General features: G+C 34.8%; 1 protein-coding gene across 1 annotated transcript; it reads right to left on the bottom strand.

The window, feature by feature from the left end:
• Positions 1–462: 462 nt before the first annotated feature.
• On the bottom strand, positions 463–6,157 carry LOC113304238 (signal peptide peptidase-like 1). Its single transcript, XM_026553303.1, has 4 exons — positions 6,096–6,157; positions 4,931–5,774; positions 2,486–2,686; positions 463–816 (listed from the first exon to the last, which is right to left on the bottom strand). Exons 2-4 carry the CDS (start codon positions 5,726–5,728, stop codon positions 700–702), a joined length of 1,116 nt encoding a protein of 371 aa, XP_026409088.1. The 5' UTR covers positions 5,729–5,774; positions 6,096–6,157; the 3' UTR covers positions 463–699.
• Between the last annotated feature and the right edge of the window lie 13,800 nt (positions 6,158–19,957).

The raw sequence follows: 19,957 nt of genomic DNA, 5'->3' as shown, positions 1-19,957 counted from the left end.
CCCTAAATTTTGTTACCTGATTTACGTTTCTCTGAGTTCGAGTTCATTAAATGAATCAATAACACCATCACCAGCCATTCCCTAAACTTCCGCTACCCCTTTCTCTCGATCTTATACTCTCAAAATCACTCTCAGAATCACAGGATCGAAGAACAGGGGAAAAGAAGAATAAGAAAAACAGAAGAGAAGAGGAAGAGTGTCGCTAACTTTCTCTTATTCAATCAACCCAGAATCATCTAACAAATTTAACTATCCTATCGATTCAATTGAATCGCAAAAAATTTCGCTTCTCAAGCAGAGGAGAAGGAAGAGACAGTATCGGTGAAAACAATTTGTCTCACCGTTTTTAGGATAATCGTTGCGTTTATGGTAATTTTACCCAATTTTTGACTGGGTAAACAAACCCCATTTTTTATACAGTCGAAACAAACCCCATTTTTTATACAGAGAGGGAGATAGTGGTTGCAGCTATAAGAAGATTTTTCAAGGGAACTTAAAACATTAATTTGTTATTACCATGTTCTGTTTTTGCTTTTTTTTTTTTTAACAAGAACTACTATTACTATGATTACCAACAACGAGAAAAAGAAGGGAAAAACAAAACAACAGCTCTATCCTGTGGGAATTTACATATATAGGGGTGTGAGCACAGCAGGAACCACTGTAACAACTATGTTGGAACTTGAAAGAGAGATCAGTTTAGACCTCTGTAGCATGTGATTTATCATTCAAGGTTTCTTCATTTCCTTCCCAAAGTTCCACCAGTTCTTTCCTGAACCATGAAATGATCATGACTGGGCCCAATGTTGAAGGAACCTGCATGTCAATCAATGTAGAATCTTAGACAAGACAGTAAGTTAATCAATGTTCTCCTACCAATTTAGAAATAACATGCAAATCAATAGATTTTAGTACAACCTCTGCTAAAGTCTGATTAAGGAACTAGTACATTCTGCTTGAAATTCTGATAGGAAACTGATACATTTATTTATAGAGATACTGACATGAATTGGTTCTACCGATGCAAAATAGGATACATGGTAGATGTAGAAACAAATTGACAGTGTACCATCAAATATGACAAGAATTGATAGCAACCGTGAGCACCCTATAAGATCTAGTCAGATAATTATGACCATGGACAAATATGATGAGCATGCTTATTTATCTGGATCTGTGGTACACATAGATGGAAACCGAAACAATCATGCAAACTACATAGATGCATACATGGCAATCTAAACAATTGGTGATAGGAATCACGAAAACTTCATTGTTCAATTGATCAGTCAGCCATTCATTTTAGGTAGAACCAAACAAACACAAGTATATTGATTCTATGCAAATCAACACAATCTCAGAATATCCCATTTCATATATTTCAAAATAATGCTCGCCTCGTTCTCTTCGTTTTCAAAATAATTCTATGCAAATATATTTCATATATTTTCAAAGTAAAGAGATGGCATTTGTCTCATATATTCTATGCAAATATATTTCAAAATAATGCTCGCCTCGTTTTCAAAATAATGATACCCAATCTTTCAAAATAATCCCCACCTCTGTTTCAAAGTACAATGCAATTACGTACATCGAAGCTCACAAACTGCACAAAAGATGTTACCATCTGATGTTTATGATGCACCATTGTTTGATAGCACAACCATGAAATATGAGACAAATGCCATCTCTTTACTAGGGGACATATACTCTCAAATGTGAGTATGCACCAGCAGTGTGGGTCTAAACCAACTATCCACATATCTTCTCGTTCTCATTGGTTGGATGGCAGCAGAAGTGATGCAGGGGCATATCCTGCCTAGGGAATTTAATGAAAAGACAGAGTAAGATTCATTTACTTTCCTTTATATGAAGTTGTTTTATTAAAAGAGGTTAGTGAATTCTTAACAGTTAAGCACTTGGGCCGAAACTGACGACTTCAACATTGTTTGCCTTGCGAAGCTTGTCCTGTTTATCTCTGAGTCTCGAACCCAATATTTAGGCAGGAAAAGAGTACAGTTTCTCTAGTGGTACATTTCTTTTCGCAATGAAACATTACCACGAAAAGAGAAGGAAATGTAACTTGCTTATACTAGGCAAAAGACAGGAGTTAACATTAATTTTTTTTTCTCAATCAAAATGTCAGACTACCAAATAATTTTACTTGTTTCTACGTCCGTGTATATATCTAAAAGATTGTTGTCAAGGTAAACCTAGAAGCTTACGTGGTACTGGAGCAGCTACGAGTTTTAGGTGAAAAGACAAGTCCACTTACTCATAAAACAGTGGATAACAGATGGATATTACAATGTAAATATGGACAGGAAAAAAAAAGGTATATATTTATTATATTGGTAACTGTGTGCGTTTCAACCTAGAGTTATTAATAAATTGGAAACAATCAGAAATAACACAAGGAAATTTCCACGTGTCTAGATACAACTTCTAAGGTGACTAGTGTGTAAATAACGACAAAGTAACGTACCAGATAAAGAAGAGCAGGTTGAGGTGACTGACTCAAGATGCCAGCCGCTAAAGCAGTTACCAGCCCAATAGCATATCCACAAACCGCATACCAGATGTACTTTTGGCCTTTGGTTGAGGATAATTCCATAGGGGTCCCTGAATCCCTGGTCCTTTGATGATCAAAACAGAGAACCAACGCCAGAAGCATGCCAGGAATAGCCTAAATCAAAAACAAACGTAGGAATTAAGAACCTGGGAAAGAAAACGAAAAAATATGCTGAGATTTTGACACCTATTTGGGATGGTAATACTAGTATTTCAGCCTTCACTTTAAGAAATCATTTTATTTTCGTTACGGAACGTTATCAAGTATAGCAGGAAAAATATCAAATTAAAAACGGTGTAAAATAGAATGAAATCTACACTTAATTTGGAAAGAATCAAACACAAAGAAGACGTCATCTCCTCGAGTTTCAAGGTATTAGATGTTCTAAGTAGCCATACTGCTATAAGGAATCTCACGTGACTATTACTCTAGTCGATAGGCAAACAAGAAACCATAAAATACAAGTAGCCAACAGTTACGCCGCCAACATGTTCCAACAATAATAAAACAAACATTTACAAATCCAAAATCAGTATCTCTTCAATAATAATCCCATTAACACAGGCTTCAGTCAGCGTAACTTGTGATTAGATACCTACCACATTTGCGGCGGAAGTAATTATTGTCAAGATCTACTACACAGTGACCAATTTGAGGTAGATGTGGGAAACACACCTATCAGAAATCATGGACCCAGATTTCACAGATTATTCCGCGAAATAACAATCAAAGGTCTTTTATATAAACCAAGATCAGAAAGAAAATCAAAACCTAAACCTTAATTCCCCGCCTCTCTCTCACCCTTTCCTCTAGGTCTCTGTTTTTGAGAAGGTGAGAAAGAGGCGATAAATGAGATAGACATTAAGGTTTAGATAATGACTTTCTCTCTCGTCTTGGATTATATAAAAGCCTTTGATTTGATCGGTATGTAATCATAAGTTTAATATACTTTCTCTATCTCATTTCAGCCTAATCATATTTACAAAGCTACCTAAAATGTAGAAAGTATTGTATTACTTGAGATAAGCACCAATTGTTCATCTTAACTAATGAGTGACGTAGGCAATTCCGGGAAAAAAAAATAGATAAAAAGGTGTGACTGCTCCAGCTCACAGGATGACTAATCTAACTAATTCCTAGTATTGATTGCACTAATTTTAATTTCGGATGAATATACCTATATCAGTTAATCATATTCAACTACAAGATATTAAAGCTGCTCGTTCTGTTTAAGTGGGCTATACATATTATCATAGTGTCCATTGCGATTACTAATTTTCCAATCTTCAACATCGAAAAAATTACAGGCTCACTGCCTCAGTGTAATAGATCTGCAACTATCACTCGGTGCAAATTATTTTTTCCAGATACCTATGTTTCTACTTTCAGGAGAGTACACCTTGATTAAAGGGAAAGAAGATAAAAAGAAAAGGAGCAGCTTATACCATCTACAATGGAACCAAAACATGGCATGGCATAATTCTGTACGCAATGGATGTAGCTGAAGCTACAGTATGGCATATATGCTATTTTCAAATACCAAATTTGGCATTTTAAAATGGCATATATGCTATATATAACTGGACTCGGCTTTAAATCGAGTGTCTTCAAACTCCTTCTGAGAAAAGGTTTAGTTTAGTGCTCAGACCACATCTAAAATCGAGAAAAGATTCGGTGCTTGGACCCAATCTCAGAATGAGCCTCCCTTCAAATTCCTACTTCACTTATAACCAGGGTCAATCTGAATGAGTCTGGTTTAAAATTCTATTTCAGATAGAGCCTGCGCAAGTTCGATGTTTCTACCATATGGAGCACCCTGATGCTAAACCTAAATCTATAGTTAATTGCAGAATACAATTTGCTATCGTAGCTTTTACCATATACCATTGTGGATTATCTTACTAGCTTAGGAATGAAAATGGCTAGCCAATACACCTTAGCAAACAAGCCTTGAAGCTTATCTGTGCATCTTTACAGGATTGATTGTAGATTCCTACATGACAATGAACAACATATTCGGAATGCCTGAAACTAAAAATGAACTATGCAGACAAAGATACATTCGCAAATTCAACGCCTTTTAGGATTAAAGAATACAAAAAGACAAACCAAACAGCATATATGTATTATCCACCTAAACTGCTACACCGGACAAAAATTAAAACTCTACAATGAATCATATGGTTGGGTTTCAGAGTTGAGCACCTATGCACAAACTCCATATACAATTATAGAAATACAGCATGCATTTGCAACGTATTACTATGGTATAAGAACTACACAATGTTACAATTTACATGGTTGCTAACATTGCAGTAAAAATCAGCAACAAAATCAAAAGTTGAGAGAACACCATACCATATCACCGAGACCAAGCATCATGAAATCCGCCGAATCGTTTCCAGAGCCTGCACCGCTCATCAAATTCCTGGGAAACACAATCTTCACTGGCAATTCCAACTTCTTAGTTATCAATTGAAGACCGGGAAGACTCAAACTGTTCGCCACAGTGTGAACAGGATTCGATGCTTGTCGTGTAGCCACGGAAACCATAACATTAGCACCAAAGAACCTCTCAGAGAAGAAAACCCAGAATATATCGTACACGAACAAGCAAACCAAAAGCAATGCACAAATTTTGATATTCGGAAGTCGAACATGACTAACAAACGCAATGCAAATGGATATCCCCAATAAGTTGTTCAACACCCAATGACCAGTAACAAGCCAAGAAATAACGGTCCCTACACAAACCCCAACAAGAACACCTTGTGTCCTAGTAAAAGACTTTGAACAACACCTTGATAAGTATGGGTCGACAATCCCAAGCTTCGTATTAATAACACTGACATAAGGAGAGAAGCAAAAGTAGAGCGAGAACATGGATGCTATAGCTGTAAAAGCAGTGAGAAACTGTGAGACTGACGAGAACAAATAGAACAACAAAATCAAACTACATGAACTCATAATTGGGATCATAAGAGCTTGTGATCTATCTAAAGTAATCGACGCTTCAGAGAAATCTCGATTCCTTTCCATTTCTTTCCTATAATACAATGCCCTTTGTGCAGCTGCAAATGTCACTGCAACTGCTGTTAGGATAAGAACCATTGGTGCTGGTGCAAATAAAAACGTTAACTTCCATAAAGACTCCATTACCCCCACAGAGATCTCTTCCACAGTAGTAAAATTCAAGAAAACCCTACAAAAAAAAAATGAAACAAGAAAATCTCTTCAAATCAACAAATTCAACAACTAATTTACCAAAGCCCATGTCAAAGAAATCAAATCTCGCACTTCAAATCATGAAATTCAAGAAATATTTAACCAATTTTTTTGTTTCTTAGAGTGAAATTGAAGCTATCATGCATGGAATTTTAAGGGGAAAAAATCAAAAATTAGTGAAATTTACAAGTAAGAATACGTTTTTAAATGAAGTTTACAATGCGGTAGTGTGATTGAGAGTGAAAATGATGAAATTAGGGTTTTTGATTTAGGGGGTTATAGGGGAAAGAGGACTTACCTTGGACCAGGAAGAGATTCTGAGAGACCTAAAAAATCCGAAAAGGACTCTCTCCACTTCTTCTTCTTCTACAATGGTTAGTTCTATAGCAGGTTATTTACTTTGTTTATCCTCGGAAGTCGAATGAATTACCGAAATGCCACGAGGGTGAAAATGGGAAAATTTTGTCTGGAAAATATTTGGGCACTTGGAGTTGAGTGCCCTGTTCCGAGGAATTATTCGTTTGTTTGGATTTGCAGGGATCGGTTGGATCTGTAACGGTTGATTTTAGCTAGAAATACATAGTAGGAATTACCTATGTAGGAATTACCAATAGGTACTATTATAGTGTTCTTAGTGAGTGGCAGGTCCACCCATTAAAGCCCAGTAATCGGAGGTCCATAATTAAAACAAAATATAAAAATGGACCAAATTTTTTAAGCCCAGGTCTCACACACGTGTGTAACCTATTACGTGCATTTTAATAATTTCCAAAATGGCCTTCACTATAAATATAACAGAAATAAAAGCCACATTTTCTCAATTTTCTTCTCAGATCCGTTTTCTCTCTCTCGCTCGCTCTCCTCTTCTCTGCTGCAGCCGCTTATGAAGTTTAGACCTAGGGTTTGTGAAGATGTTTCGTGGTTTTATAGGTATGTTATGTAATCTTTTCTCCAGTTCTTCTTTGTTTTTGATTAATTCTCAACTGAATCATGAATATCTGATTGATTTCATGATGTTTTCACTTTCTTTTTCCAATTTTGGTAGTTCGATTTCATGATGTTCTCTAGTTTTTCGCGTGCTGCTGATTTTTAGACTATGAATCAACAGTACATATTTGGTGTACTAAAATATACTGCTCTAATTTTGTTGTTTTTTCTATACTTTTGGAGATTTTTCTTGTTTGATCCAGAAGTACATATACGGAATACTCAAATTAAAGTGTTTCGATTCTATTTTTTCATAGATTCGCTACTTGTTTTTCACATGCAGCTAAATTTTAGATTATGAATCAGCAGTACATATATGATGTACTGAAAAATTATGCTTTAATTTTGTTATTTTTGTAGTTTTGGATATTCTTCTTCTTCGATCTAGAAGTATATATATGGAATACTGGAAAAAAAAAGTGTTTCGATTCAGTTTTTTATAGATTCATTACTTGGTTTTCACATGCAGCTGATTTTAGTTCCATTTTGGTTTTTTTTATATGCTTTTGAGTTGCTTTTGTGTATTAATCATCGGTACGTATATGATATATTGGTGGATTTTAATGAAACAAGTTCAGATCTAAATAAAAAATCATGTTTTATGTTTATTTCATTAGTAGATCTGATATTTTTATGGTTTTTGGTTTGATTTTCAATTTTCTTTTGTGTATTAACCATCAATACATATCTGACGTACTGTTTTCTTTTTTTGTTTACTATGAATCTATAGGTTTTCTCTTATTTTTTTGGTTTGATCCAGGAGTACATATATGTTGTACTGGTTGAAACTTCTTCTGATTCTGTTTTATTCATAGTTTTGCCACTTTTTTTGGTTTGATCCATGAGTTCGTATGTGAAATACTGAAGTATGTGCTTTGATTCGGTTATATTCATGGATTCATCACTTCTTGACATGTAATTGAGTTTTTAGTTTATGAATCCGCGGTACGTATATGTTGTACTGATAAAAACTTCTTTTAATTCTGTTTTATTCATAGTTTTGCCACTTTATTTTGGTTTGATCCATGAGTACGTATGCGAAATACTGAAATGGATGCTAGTTTTGTTGCTGTGTTTTAATATTGTTATATTCTGGTCACATTTACAGGTTCAATACGTCCAACGGATACATACTCTATATGTAAGCAGTGAGGCAGATACATACTTAGATTTGTACGTAGTGTAGCAGATATGTACTCAGATTTGTAAGCAGTGTACCAGATATGTACGCAAATTTGTAAGCAGTGTAGACACACACGTTTGGTAGTAATGGGTATTATGGACATTTCCATGTTTTAATTAATTTTGGACCTGCGGATAAAAAAAAGATCCGGTTGGACCCTACTATAAATAACTATATGGGCCTAGGACCAAACAAGAAATTTTCCATTACCTATAGGTTCTAGTTTGGTGATACTAGTTAGTGGCACGTCCATCCATTAAAGCCCAGTAATCAGAGGTCCATAATTAAAAGAAAACATAAAAATGGACCAAATTTTTTTATTTCTGGTCCTATACACGTGTGGCTTTAGGCATGTGAAATATGAAAATACCAAAAATAACCTTTCCTATTTAAAGACCTATAAGCACGAGATGAACATTTCACGTTTCATATTTGTTTTTCTCTTTCCTCTCACTGCTATGCGATCAGATTTATGGTCTTCTTCAATATCTCTCGCTTCTACCAAATCAGATGAAAATTTCTTTGTTGCAATGTTTATATTAGGGTTTTCACGATCTAATCGTGGTTGTATTTGATTTCGTCTTTTATCTCCGTGTCTAATTTGTTGATTATTTTACTAGATCTAGATGAATAATCAGATTGTTTGTTCATTTCGTTATTAGATCTGATTATACCAGTTCCATTTTTGTTGGTTTTAGATTTATTTCAGTTTGTTGTTGTGTATGAACCAGCAGTACGTATATTCCGTACTGACAGAAACCTAGTCTACTTTTAAGAAGAAGAACAACAACAACAAGATGGAGCATCGTTATGAATTACAAGGAGAATATTTGTTTTCTGTTTCCAGGTATGCTTTCTAATCATCTTGTTTGATTATTTTGTTCGGTTTTTCTTCTTTTGATTTGTTTTTTTATTGTATCATGATAATCAAATCGATTTGATTGACGCTTTTATGGTTTTTAGGTTTGTTACAGTTGTTTTTCGTGTATGAATTGACAGTACATATATGGCGTACTGATATAAAACTCTTCTGATTTTGTTTTATTCAAAGTTTTTCCAATTTTTTTGATTCGATCCATGAGTATATATGTATAATACTGAAGTTTTGTCACCTTTTTTTGTCTTATCCGTCAGTACATATACGAAATATTGTAATATCTTTTTCGATCCTCTTATTTTTCATAGATCCGTTACCTATTCTTGTCATCCAGTTGATTTGTAGTTCATGAATCTTCAGTACATATATCGCATACTGATAGGAAGTGCTATTTGGTTGTGTTTTTGCTCATTTTTTAGTCTTATTCGTCAGTACATATACGAAATAATGTAGTATCTGTTTCGATTCTCTTATTTTTTATATATTCGTCACCTATTCTTGTATGCAATTGAGTTTTTGCCACTTTTTTGACATGCGCAGTACATATATGTCAAACTGATATAAACTTCTTCTGATTCTGTTTTATTCAGAGTTTTGTCATTTTTTTTGGTTTGATCCATGAGTACGTATGTGAAATACTGAAATATGTTCTTTGATTTTTGATTTGGTTATATTCATGGATTCATCATTTCTTGACATGCAATTGAGTTTTTAGTTTATGAATCTGCAATATGCATATATATGACGTAGTGATAGAAACTTCTTTTGATTCTGTTTTATTCATAGTTTTGCCACTTTTTTGTTTGATCCATGAGTACGTATGTGAAATACTGAAACAGATGGTAGCTTTGTTGCTGTGTTTTAATATTATTATATTCTTCTCACATTTACAGGTTCATATGTCAAATGGATACGTACTCTATATGTAACCAGTGCTGCAGATATATACTCAGATTTGTAAGTGGTGTAGCAGATATGTATTCAAAATTTTGTAAGAAGTGTCGCACATATGTACTCAAATTTGTAATCAGTGTAGCAGATATATACTCAAATTTGTAAACAGTGTAATAGATATGTACTCAAATTTGTGGTCATTTCCATGTTTTAATCAAATTTGGACCTCCAGATAAAATAAAATCCCGATTTGGTATAAACAGTGTTGCAGATATGTTCTTCTGACCGTTTCAGTGGTTTTAGTACGGGAAACAAAACCGTAAGAATGTGTTGCATTCTTCACACGTGTTTAGCTCTAGGGTAATGTGGTCATTTTGCTTGTTTCAAATAATTATGGACCTAGTGATAAGTCTAAAATCCGGTTGGACCCTAGTATAACTAACTTTTTGGGCCTAGGACCAACCAACAAATTTTCCAAATACATATTGGTTACAGAGAACAAGAAAATTGTTCTTGTATATGGATTGATGTCGCATGATAATTAAAAGCCCGACCCGAGGATCTAGCATTTTCGGGTACAACGTATCTTTGTGATAAGTCTGTCTGAGAGAAGTGCAAATTGTTTATTGTTTTTTTTTTTTTACTCCCTCCGTTCCACTTTAGATTATGTTTTTGGAGTTTTCAGGTAGATTAAGAAATGGAGAGAGATATGAAGAATTTCCATCTATACCCTTAAAAACAGTCTTCAAACATTAAATGTTATTAGTACATTAACAAAAAAACTTATTGTTCCAAGACAAAATGTTAGGGTGTTATTGGTAGTTTTGTGCAAAAATATGAAAACCTTCAAGTATTGTGGAACAAAAAAATAACCCTACAACATCAACTAAAATGGAACGGAGGGAATAGAAAAAGAAACCAAAAAAACCCTCAATACATATGATTTAGATATCGGATGCTCCGTATTCAGAGTTTCGGATGTTCATTACATGTTGGTTCCATTGTTGGATGTTCAAATAAGTCAACAGTGCCCATAAGTTATCATCAACCCATGCAAGAATGCTTGATGTCATAAATATTATAAAAAGAAGATAGTTTTGCTGCCCATATTATATCTATTTTGTTGACTAATCTGAAATCTTGGGCAATGAAATTCACTTCAAATTTCTTGGTATTTCCAAAATCTTCACAAATTAAGTACGTTTTCTGCGAGCTTCCGCATACATTCCCGCCAACAGCACCAAAGTCGGTTCTGAGTCGCTTCTAAAGGAAATCATGTGACCACTCCAACATGTTGTCCATTGGAAAGCTGCTTCTGCTTCAGCCTGTTCTAGTTCTTCTATTGATGTACTGACTAGTAGATAGGCCTCTTGCTTCTCTGAATGTACCTGTGTGATCAACCAGCATTAGTCCAATACCTGTTTTTGAATTTGAGTCTATCATATTCAATGCAATATGAATTTTCAATGTCATATCATCTTTATCACTTTCATGAGGATACTTTTTAATCCGAAGTACAAATTGTTGGACCACCACAAATATCTTTTTTTTTAGTTGCAAATTAGGGACGGACAATCAACCAAGGAACTGCGCGCCCATTCTTTATATACAAACATAAATTTTTTGGAGCGACGTGGTTAATCGGGGCTTCTGGTTGATTCTGGCCCCGCCGTTCTAAATTTCAACCAATAGAATTTGAGTAAACTATTTTAGACCAAAATATATTTCCAACCAATCACATTCAAGAAAAATATATTGCCTAAAAAACATAATCTAAAATTACCAAATACAACAAATCCTTATATTAAAAAATAAAAACTAAAAATTGTAATAATTCAAGATCGAACTATTATTCATCATGATTTCATCGCATAACATAAAAACAATCATAACAATAAAAATTCAATGTCTAATGTCCAATTACACTTCTTAAAATTCATTTAATTCTAATTACAATTTCAGAACTAATAATTAAATTTAGTTTTAATTAAATTTTACTACTATGATTGAGATGAGAATTAAAACTGCTCTTCAAATCTAGACAATGATTGAAAGTCAAAATAAAAATACCTCGATTTGTGGATGGTTACCGATGATCAAAGTGTACTTTTTTGGCCGCAGAAACATTGACAAATCCTGTCAAATAGTTAAAATACAAAATCATTAAATGAAAAAAAAAACATTATGCAAAACTTTAAAAGTTTAACCCTAAGTAGCAGCAATAACAACAACAACAACAACAACAAAAAATTGTGTGGAAAACAAAAAAATAAGTTTCAACTTTCAAAAATAATTCCAAATATTATCATTTTTCTTAAAATTATTAATTCCAAAAATAAATATTTTCTTAATATTATTCATTCCAAAAATAAATAAAATGATAACTATTCCTGGACGTGCAGGATATGCTTAATATTTTTATCGGCAAATATATATACTATCAAAAATTAAATGGGGATAACCAAAACCGTAAAGTTTATAGATTTTCATTATTATCTGTGTTTCTATTCCATAAAAACAAAATATTAAAAAAGGAAAATTAGATCTATATACAATATTTTGTAACTTTTTTATTGTTTGGAAAACATAAAAGGATTAAATGTTTTTACAAAGATATAAAAACTTTCGATATTATTAGGTATTAATTTATATTATTTCCAAACAAAGATTTAATTTTATTTTACTAGATTTCTGGGTCTGGTGTGCAAAAGCCAAACCCTATTGTCCACGGTGCTTCTCTTCCTCAATAGTTGTTCTTCATGTGATTTATGATTATATTTTCTGATCTATTTTGGCTTTTTGTTTGTCTAGCTATTTTGGATTTCATTCTTGCAGGTACCTTCACTCATCGTGTAAACTTTTTTTGATCATGCACCTGTTGTAATCGGGCATACTTTAAGCAATATCAAGGTATAAACTTATTCATTCTTTATTTTCTTGATTTTTTTTTGTTTGATGCAATTCCTGCAAATATTGTAGTTTTTTTCATGCGACTTATGATTTCATTTTCTGGTATATTTTGGCCTTTTTGATTTGCTCTATTTTGGCTTTTTGTTTTGCAGATACCCTCAATCATTCACCAATTGTAAAAAAAATTTGCTTGATCATGCACCTGTTGTAGTAGTGCATACTTCAAGCATTATCAAGGTATAAACACAATTCTTGATTATTTTTCGATACAATTCCTGCAAATATTTGTAGTTTTTGTTCATGCGACTTATAATTTTATTTTTTGCTCTATTTTGGATTTTTTTTTTTGCTCTATTTTGTTTTGCAGGTACCCTCAATCATTCACCAATTGTAAATATTTTTTGCTCGATCATGCACCTATTGTAGTCGGGCACACTTCAAGCAATATCAAGGTATTACACGCTTCAAGAATTGTGGCTGGCAAGATAATTATCATTCTTGATATTTTTTTTGTTTGATGCAATTCCTGCAAATATTGTTGTGGTTGTGATATCAATTACTCCATGATTGTTTTTTGGTTCTGCAAGTCTTATCGATGCATCAATACGAGTTTTAGAAGTCTTATCATTGTTTATTGATTTATGCCGTCACTGCTTCATCTGTTGTGATTTAGGAAAAAAGAAAGTTTGTTCAACTTTCACTAATCATTATAGTGTATGTTTATTTTTAAAGATTTTTTTTTTATTGTTGTTTGACTAAAATCAAGGCAACAAAAGTAAACAAACTTGAACACGAGGGTGTTTTCCCCTTCTTTTTTTATATGTATTATATCGTTCTATGTTTTTTATTTTCATTTTGGAAAGGGTGTTTTTCACAGGGTGAACAGATTTGATGAAGAACATGAGGAAGACTATGCATTTTAATACTTTCTGCATTTTTGTTTTGTATCTGTTGAAACTTGCTATATAGGACGCGGATCTTGATTCATGCATGGTTATAAGTTTATTTCCTTTCTCTTCAAAATCAACCAGTAGGATTTTCTTTTTGTTTTGACTTTTATCTATGTTTTATCATAATTTAATTAGCGGGAGTGAAACCGTCCTTTTTTGGTATTCCTAAGAGTTTGCTTTTTGTGTATAATATATAGGGGAGAATCCTGAAGTAGAGAACAAGCAACCGATAAAGATAATTTTACTAAGGGAGAATCCTGAAGTTACCTATTCTTTGGTCTGTAAGAGAAGAAATACTTTCTCCCACATTTAATGATATGCTTCTATTAGTTTATATCATGATATTTATTTATTTTTACTTGATCTTCCAACACTCCCAATTCACTTTTGACCTCATTAGTTTTGATCTGTTTTGTATTAGACATGATGCTCCTACATTTGATGTCTTTGTACCTGATCAAATCAATTATGCTGTTGAAGATTTTTGTTGTCCCTAAGCAGTCTATAATTTTAAGAGATCAAAAGAAAAAGCTTATCTTTAATTAAGTATAAAATTCATTTGCATGCTTACAAATTGTTGTCCCCCAGCAAATGTACAATTGAAAGAGAAAGAAATTATATGAGAGATAAGCTCGAGAATTACAACCCAATGGCCAAAGAAGTTGCACAGTCACAAAATGAAGATAGCGAAAAGCTAAAACAAAGTTTCAGTACAACAATTGATCCAAAAAAAAAAGTTTCAGTACAACTACCAAAAAAATAAAGCAAACAACCCTTATTCATTAGCCACCATTTTGACTGTGTAATTGTCTTTCATTGGATCTGAAACGATAGAAATTACATATTATTTTCGCACTCTATTTTCATTGACATGCTTAGAATTTCAAAAAATATACATTAGAATGATGATACCTGGCTAGGGCCTGCTGGTGATATTGTAACGAGCAATAATTGGATGTGCTCTATTTTCTTTTGCATATTTAGAAAGAACATGAGCAACATTATTACATTCACGGGGTACATAAGTACACTCTAAACCCCTAACTACATGCAACATCCTACTAATTTCTGTGCAAAGGTTAGTTTGTACTTACCCGATACAATATACCAAAAAAATAATAAACTGAAGACGATTATGGTGATATGTTTATAAAATAAATAATTTAGTCCACCTTCCTAAAACGTGGGGTTATCAAGGGGGGAAATCTGAAGATGCTTTGACATTGTTTGATGATTTTTTGGACAAGACGTTTTGATGTACTATTTTTCGGATTCCATTTGGAAAGTGGATCAAACGGATTCGTGGTCATGGAAGTCAATAATTATGATATATAATCTTTCGCAACATAAAAGGGAAATGAAGGAAGTCAATAGTTATGATACTTTATACCAAGACAAGAAAAAATATTTTACATCCAAAATAGCGATGATTACTTACGCAGACAAAGATAACCGTTTTAAGGCCAGGACAAAAAGGATGTGGAAAAATTCTAAGAAGAATTCTCTCTTCATTACGTTGTCCACCTTGGGCTTAATATTTGTTTTAGCATTTGTCCTCATTTTTTTTTCTTTCACACCAACTAAGATATTAGCTTATTTGTTTTTCTATGTGTAAGAAGAATATCATGCTTATAGCTTACTGAATTGTTACCCTTTCTTTCATAATAAATATGTAATAAGCATCCAACATTCCATAAGAAAGATCCAGACCCGTGCATCGCACGGGTGAGAAACTAGTAAATTAAGAAATCAAGTTTTAACCAAATACTACAATCATCATGTAAGTGTTAGTTATTGAAGACTAATTATTATTTCCTAAAGTTAGCCGTGGTTATTTAGGGAAGGGGTTTCCTAAAACGGCTAGAATTCCTGGTGGCCAAGTTTGTAACCTATATAAATAGGTAATTAGGCCTTGTAGAATTGTATTGTGTAGAAAACGATTAAGAGATCGGTGAGAGATTTCTTGTATAGCTTTTAGCGCTAAAGCTAGGGTTTCGTTGTGAGAGCATATTGGTGAGGAACAAGAGACAAGGTTATCGTCTAGGGTAATTGTTGCGGCGTAACCAAGGGTTTGCTGGGATTCACACGACGTTGTAATCGTTTTTCTTCATAGTGGATTTGAGTTGGTGCGGCTCAAAGTGGACGTCGACAATATATTCAAGTTGTATGTATTGGTCGAACCACTATAAATCTTGTGTCTTGTGAGTCGATTTATCTTTCTCGTATTATTATAGTTGCTTGTGCTTAGCTTACTTACTATTCATCATAATATCTCAAGATCCGTTATTCCGCGGTTGTCAGTGATTCCCTAAGAAAATCCTGACAACTGGTATCAGAGCCTAGGTTAGAGCTTTAGGGTTTATCGTAGTACGATTGGAGCGGGAGTTATGGGTGATAATAACGAAAGTACGGTAGCTAGGGTTAAAGTTTTTAATGGGAAGAACTTTGCGTTTTGGAAGTCTCAGATGGAAGACTACCTATATGAGAAAGACATTGCTGATCCATTGGGTGGAGTTGCGAAAAAGGGATCACGCAAAGACGATGAATGGACAACTCTTGATCGCAATTGTGTTGCCGTGATCCGTAGATGTCTGACGGAGGAAGTCTACAATAATGTACAAGAGGAAACTAGTACGAAGGATCTTATGGATAAACTTGAAAAGTTGTATCAAAAGTCATCAGCCTCGGGGAAGATTATGTTGTGTGAATAATTATTTAATCTGAAAATGCAAGAAGGCGAAGCGATTTCAGCACATCTTGGGAAGTTTAAATCTATTGTTTCTCAGCTTTCAAAAGTTAGTATTACTTTTTATGATGAAGTTCGAGCTTCACGGTTGTTATCGTCATTACCAAAGAGTTGGGAGACTGCAAGGACAACCATTAGAAATTCTGCATGGAGCGAGAAGTTGAAGCTTGATGATGTGCAACAAAGGTTAATTGCTGAAGAGGAGAGAAGAATAGAACAAGGTTATGTTTCTAGTTCTTCAAGTTTGGCCTTAAGTTTGCAGCAAGAAGATAGAGGCAGGAGTTCAAATAGGAAAAACAACAATAAATCCAGATGGAAGTCTAGGGGGAAGTCTAGGGGAGATCTCAATCCCAACCTAGAGGTGTTGTTGAGTGTTGTTGATTGTCCGGAAAACAAAGGTGCTAATAATGGTGTAAACAAAGGTAATAAAGAAGAGGTCAACGTAGTTGCATCCGCGAAACCGGTGAAGGTCCTTGTTGATAACAAGAAGGTGATTACGGAAGGTTTTCTACTACTCTCTGAGGACAAGCAATATGACTCTTGGATTATAGACTCAGGAGCTTCTTTCCATGCAACAGGTGATAAGAATATTATTATATCTTATAAAGAAGGATACTATGGCCAAGTATTCTTAGGTGACGGTGATGCATGCGACATCATTTGTTTGGGTGATGTGATTTTGAAAGTCAACAGTTCGACATGGAAATTGAAGGATGTACGACACGTTCGAATTTGAAGAAGAACTTGGTGTCTGTGGGCCAATTTTGTGATGATGACTGTGAAGTTGTGCTTACGAAACACAATTGGAAAGTGAAGAAATGAGGTATGGTATTAGCTCGTGGAGTTAGAGTCTGTATAGAACCGGACTTCAGATGGAACTACTTTAGCAATGGCTAGTAGTGGTGAAGACACTAACTTATGGCATAAAAGATTAGGGCACATGAGTGAGAAGAACATGAAGATCCTATGTTCGGGAGGATATCTACCTAAGGTGAAGTCTGTTGATATGAGTTTTTGTGAAGACTGTGTTCTTGGAAAGCAAAAACGGGTTAGTTTTAGCAGAGAAGAAAGAGACTTGAGAAGTGAAAAACTTGATTTGGTTCACACGGATGTATGGGGACCAATTGATGTTGCATCTCACAGCGAGTTCCAATATTATGTCACCTTTATTGATGATCACTCAAGGAAGGTGTGGCTTTACTTCATGAAGAATAATTTCGAGGTGTATGAAGTGTTTAAGAAGTGGAAAGCTTTGGTTGAAATAGAAACTGGTCTGAAGTTGAAGTGTCTAAGATCAGACAACGGTGGTGAGTATGACAAAACAAAATTCTTACAATTATGTGCTACAAATGGAATTCGTTTGGAGAGGACGGTTCCAAGGACGCCACGGGAGAATGGAATAGAAGAACGTATGAATTGGACGTTGAATGCACGTGCTAGGTGCATGAGGTTGCAGTCTGGTTTGCCCGAGACCTTCTGGGCACATGAAACAGAGACGGCTGCTTATCTAATCAATAAGACACCTAGTAGTCCATTAGATATGAAGATACCAGAGGAGGTTTGGACCGACAAAAAGGTAAATCTTTCATATTTGAGAGTTTTTGGTTGTGTTGGTTATGTTAATCTTAGTCCCGGTGAAAGGTCTAAGATAGGTGCTCAAGCAAAGAAGTGTATATTTCTTGGTTACGGAAATGACGCTTTTGGGTACAAAATTTGGGACTACGAGGGTCACAAAGTTATTATAAGTAGAGACGTCACTTTTAATGAGAATGAGATGTAAAAGGACGGGAATAAGACACAAGTTGAAGGTGTCAGATCAAGCAACGTCGATAAGGAGTTGTATATCGATATTGATGATGTTTCTGGAAAAAGTGTGGTACAAGAAGAGAAAGATGTTGCTGATGGAGGAGAAGTACAAGAAAGGACTTCTACTGCAGTGGGAGTTACTCCTACAGTTCCACAATAAGTACGAAGATCGTCAAGAACTCCAAAACCAAACCCAAGGTATGGTCTGAATTATTTATTACTTACGGATGGAGGTGAACCTGAAGATATTAAAGAAGCACTAGCGACTGATGATTCAGGCAAGTGTCAACTTGATATGGAAGATGAGATGAATTCACTTGATGAGAATGGCACATGGGTGTTAGTAAAATTACCAAGAGGTAAGAAGGCGTTGCATAACAAGTGGGTTTATCAGATGAAGTCTAAAGAAAATGGAGAAATTCGCTATGAGGCGAGGTTGGTTGTGAAAGGTTTCCAGCAAAAACCTGGTGTTGATTACAACGAGATATTTTCTCCAGTTGTGAAGATGACTACTATTAGAGTAGTGTTAAGTCTAGTGGTTTCTGAAGATCTCTACCTTGAACAGTTGGATGTAAAGACAGCTTTTCTTCATGGTGACCTTGATGGAGAAATTTACATGAAGCAGCCGGAAGGATTCATAGTAAAAGGCAAGGAAGAGATGGTGTGCAAGATAAAGAAGAGTTTGTATGGCTTTAAACAAGCCCCGAGACAGTGGTACAAGAAGTTTGATAACTTCATGCATAGAGGTGGTTACTCACGGTGTAATGCAGATCATTGTTGTTACTTCAAAAGGTGCGGTTATGACTACATCATATTATTACTGTATGTGGATGATATGTTGGTTGCCGGAACATCTCTACAAGAAGTTGAGAATTTGAAGAAACAATTAGCAAGTGAGTTTGCTATGAAAGATCTTGGTGAAGCAAAGCAGATTCTTGGTATGAGGATCATAAGAGACATAGCTAAGGGTGTACTTATGCTTAGTCAGGCTGAATATATTGAACGGGTGTTGAAAAGGTTCAATATGGAGAATGCTAAACCAGTTAGTTCTCCACTTGGAAGTCAAATTCGTTTTTCAAGTATGCAGTGTGCGAAGACAAATGAAGAAAAGGAGTACATGGCTAACGTACCATATTCTTCGGCGATTGGGAGTCTAATGTATGTTATGGTGTACGATATTGCACATGAAGTGGGAGTAGTGAGTAGATATGCAAGAAACCCAGGAAAAAAACATTGGGAAGTTGTGAAGTGGATTCTCAGGTATTTGAGAGGTAACACAAACGTACCATTGTGTTATGGAAGAGGTGGTTCTATCTTGAGGAGTTATGTGGATGCAGACCTCGAAGGTGATGTAGATAAAAGGCGAAGTACGACCGGTTATGTTTATACTATGGGGTCAGCTGCAGTGAGTTGGAACTCACGGTTACAGAAGTTGGTAACATTGTCTACTACGGAAGCGGAGACTTAGCAGTAACAGAAGCGAGCAAGGAGATGATTTGGTTATGAGGTTTATTAGATGAGTTGGGACAGGAACAACGAGATAGTGTTCTGTTTAGCGACAGTCAAAGCTCTATACATTTAGCCAAGAACTCAGCCTATCATGCTAGGACGAAGCATATAGATATTCGTTATCATTTTATTCGGGATCTCTTAGAAGAAGGGGAGTTGAAGCTCGAGAAGATTCCTGGTTCGAAGAATCCGGCGGATATGTTTACCAAGGGAGTTACATCAGACAAGCTAAATCTCTGCAAGGCTTTAGTTGGTCTCTCAGAATGAGAATCTGGGAGGGGAGCTGCACTGACATGAA

The sequence above is a fragment of the Papaver somniferum genome, chromosome 8 (assembly GCF_003573695.1).
Source record: "Papaver somniferum cultivar HN1 chromosome 8, ASM357369v1, whole genome shotgun sequence".
Lineage (NCBI taxonomy): Eukaryota > Viridiplantae > Streptophyta > Magnoliopsida > Ranunculales > Papaveraceae > Papaver > Papaver somniferum.
This window is presented reverse-complemented; position numbering and strand designations above follow the sequence as displayed.